The 3,671-nt window shown below is 38.1% G+C and overlaps 1 protein-coding gene across 1 annotated transcript; it reads left to right on the top strand.

Annotated features, from left to right (window-relative positions):
• Positions 1 to 756: 756 nt before the first annotated feature.
• Positions 757 to 3,544, top strand: LOC121964529 (beta,beta-carotene 15,15'-dioxygenase-like; the record flags this gene model as incomplete). The annotated part of the gene is made up of 5 exons (XM_042514735.1): positions 757 to 880; positions 972 to 1,100; positions 1,218 to 1,347; positions 3,181 to 3,328; positions 3,394 to 3,544. Coding segments are annotated over exons 1-5 (622 nt in total), but the record flags the coding sequence as incomplete, so codon positions are not given.
• Between the last annotated feature and the right edge of the window lie 127 nt (positions 3,545 to 3,671).

Here is a 3,671-nt window from a genome sequence, read left to right as displayed (position 1 = left end):
GAAAATTAATTCTTATAATTGTATGATATAAAGACATAAACCAGAGTTCAACACACTTTCCAGTGATAGTAAGACCATAAAGCAATATCAAAACTTAAGTGAGGAAAGCAGATAACAGACTTTACTTAAGGTCTAAGAACATACTAAATCAAGACTATAACTCCCTGCAGGAATATTACACCTGTGTAATGGGCTGCTAAGAAAAAAAACTATAGGTGTGTGTTTGTGTGTGTGTGTGTGTGTGTTTACTTAATTACTAGGCTGATTCAGAAAATAGTAACAATTCAACTCAATAAACTGAATCAAAATACAATAAAGACATAAAAAATACATGTGGTGGGGGGCAATAAAAGTGGATTGCGGATTATACAAGTTTTTCATAGAAGGCAAAGGTGCAGTAAGGAGTAAACACCTGCAGCAATACATGTAACATAGAAACACATAACAAAAGAGACTTACAAAAAATCACATAGCTCATATTAAACCTGGTTGAACAGATTAAGATTTTTTTTCAATAAATTAAATGGCAAAGTACCTTAAAGGTGCGAAGTTGTCAGGTTACTCAGAATGTTACATAATGAGAGCTTTATTCAGAGGAGCGCATTTCGCTGAACTGAGCGGCGAGATTTCCCTTCATCGCTTGCAGCAACGTTACAATAAACTCCTGGCAGATGAAGGCCACCCCTGCGCAGATATGTTAATAAGTCCTTTGTCCAACCCCCCATGAAGCTGTTTAAAGGGAGAGGTGTGCGCTGTTGCTGACCGCACTAGTTCTTCAGACACCTCCGCGTATTGTTCACCGCGCTTCACTCAAACATGGCACCAGACTTTTCCAAGAACGCAGTGGAGAGCCCGGAGCCCTGCAAAGCTGAAGTAAAAGGTAGGTAACATTTTTGCTCTACTGAACGAGCAACACATGCACTGACTTCAATTGCTGATGGTTTTGTGTTGGTTGGTTTCTGCTCCTGTAGGGAGTATTCCCAGTTGGCTGCAAGGCACGCTGCTGCGCAACGGTCCCGGCATCTTCTCTGTGGGGGACACCAGCTACGACCACTGGTTTGATGGGATGGCTATAATGAACAGCTTCGTCTTTAAAGATGGTTTGTATATTTGTTTCGCACTTGTTGAGTTGTTACTTGGACATTATATCTATTGACAGCGAGGAGAGCATTTTTAACGCATGAACTTTATTTTATTTTATTTTATTTTTCTCACAGGTGAAGTGACCCACAGAAGCAGATTCCTCAAGAGTGACACCTACGAAGCAAACATGGCTGCAAACAGGATAGTTGTGTCTGAAATGGGTACAATGGCCTACCCAGACCCAAGCAAGAATTTCATTGTCAAGTGAGTCTATTCATAATTTTAATGAAACCACACTTTTAACCCTTTTAAACCTGGAAAATCCGTTTTCTTGTGCTGTGTTCAGATGACTTTAGCTAAGCTATTAAACCCTTTGAAACCTGAGCAAATTGGTTTGATTTCTTTCGAAGACATGGCAATTGGCAACTTTGTGAAAATGTCCAACAAAAATAATCATAATTCTTATAATTACATTTTAAATCATAGGAAAAAAAAGAATTCATTTCTTTTTTTTCATATCTCAACACTTTTTTTCTGGTAATTTTCTTGTTTGTTTTTGTTTTTTACCTTTTTTTTTTTTTTTTTTTACTTTTAACCTTTTTGGGGGGCTTATTTTTAGGCAATTGCATTCTAACTTTTCACTAATTGTTTGCCAAATTTTGGGTCATGTCTTGTTAAGTTGCTAATTGCCTTATCACCATGTTTTTGAAAGAAAACAAATCAATTTGCTCAGGTTTCAGAGGGTTAATTATTTTATTCCTTTCATGGTATCCTTGTAGTACTCTTGGTCCCAAACTTATGATATAGTTATAGAGCTCTTCCACAATTTTGTTTCCAGTGGTTATTCTTACGTGACCTGCAAACATCAGTTTGATTCTTGAGAAGCATCTGCAATACAGTGATTTCCCCTACTGTCAGCATGGGGGAATCATTCATGCTGCAAGCAACCAGCAATGGTTCTCAACCTTTTTTGTGTCAAGGATCCCTAAATCAATTGTGTCACACACCCCCATTTGATGAGATTTCCCTTTAGGGGCATAATGTTGCATAATGTCAACTAGCTGAGGAGATAATTATGGAGGAAGTGAAAACTCTGAGCAGAATAGTCACTCTTATGACTCATAATCACATTTGGCTTACTTCTATTAAATAGTAAAAATAAACTAGTCATGTGCATCTGCATTGTGATGATAATCAGTCTTTGTAGGAACCCCTTCTGTTTCCCTTTTTGTGAATTTATAATTGGGATGCAAAGGACCCACCCATTTCTACAAGACCCTCAGTATGGGCTAGGGCTAGGCAATATATCAATATTATATCTATCTATTATACAAATTTTGGATGTCATAATATTGTAAGCATTGTCTTTTCCTGATTTTAAATGTTGAATTACTGTAAAATGTTGTAATTTTCTGAACATTCCAGACTGTTCTAGCTGTTCTGTTATTTGCCTTTACCTAGTCATTTTATCTGCATTACTGATGTTTGTTTATCAAAAATTTCCATGTGTAAATATTTTGAGAAAACACCAATAGTCAGCCCTACAATACTGACAAAATATTGGGCCAAAAATATCTTGATATTTATTTTTTTCCCCTCATACCACTCAGTCCCAGTATGAGCAAATTATGTCTTTTGTGTTGGATGACATTTGTTGATTGAAGTCATCAAATCACTAAATTCACAAATGTTGACAAATGAGACAGAGACAGATCTGAGCTGGTGAGCTGACCCTGGGTGAGTGAAATAGGATCACTTTTGAACAGTAAACCAAAGCAGCATATATGTAAATAATAAATAATATTAAACAAAGGAGGGCAGTGATCAGACACAATGCAAATGCAAATGTGTTCAGGGCATTTGCAAATAGATCTAAATGGGACAAACAGCTGTCAGAATCAAAATGATCAGTATTAAAGTAGGGAAGGGGGCAGGAAGCAGCAAGGACACACACATTCGGCATGTGACAAGATCATGGGCCAGACCAGTAGGGGGATGGAAGCTCCCAGACGCTCTTTGATTAGCAAATCTGCACTGCCCAACTGTGTATTCTTCATCACATCACATTTCTTCAAATGGTTTTCTCTTACTTTTCAGGGCAATCACCTTTCTCAACCACACAGTGCCTGACTTCACTGACAATGGTGCAAGCAATTTCATTAAATACGGAAAGGACTATTACGCCACCTCTGAAACAAATTACATCCGCAAGATTGACCCTGTGACGCTGGAAACACAGGACAAGGTAACATCATCTAATACTTGCTGATTTAAGAGCTCATGAGTTGCTTAACTTTTTGTTTTACACAGGTGGACTACATGAAGTACCTGCCAGTAAACTTGGTCTCATCCCACCCGCACTACGACAAAGAGGGCAACGCCTACAACATCGGAACTTCAGTGGCAGAGAAGGGCAAGACTAAATACATACTGTTCAAAGTCCCTGTTTCCTCAGAGAAAGGTGTGTAAACCTAATAACCTTTTCTATTTGGCACTGGCACCTCAGTGCTTTTTCTTCATATCAGCTGTACTCTGCAGACAGTCTAGACAGTTAATGTTAGACAGGAAAACCAGATGAAGAACAGTTA

The sequence above is a fragment of the Plectropomus leopardus genome, unplaced genomic scaffold, assembly GCF_008729295.1.
Source record: "Plectropomus leopardus isolate mb unplaced genomic scaffold, YSFRI_Pleo_2.0 unplaced_scaffold15858, whole genome shotgun sequence".
Classification (NCBI taxonomy): Eukaryota; Metazoa; Chordata; class Actinopteri; order Perciformes; family Serranidae; genus Plectropomus; species Plectropomus leopardus.
The sequence above is the reverse complement of the archived record's forward strand: the minus strand, read 5'-3'. Positions and strand labels throughout refer to the sequence as shown.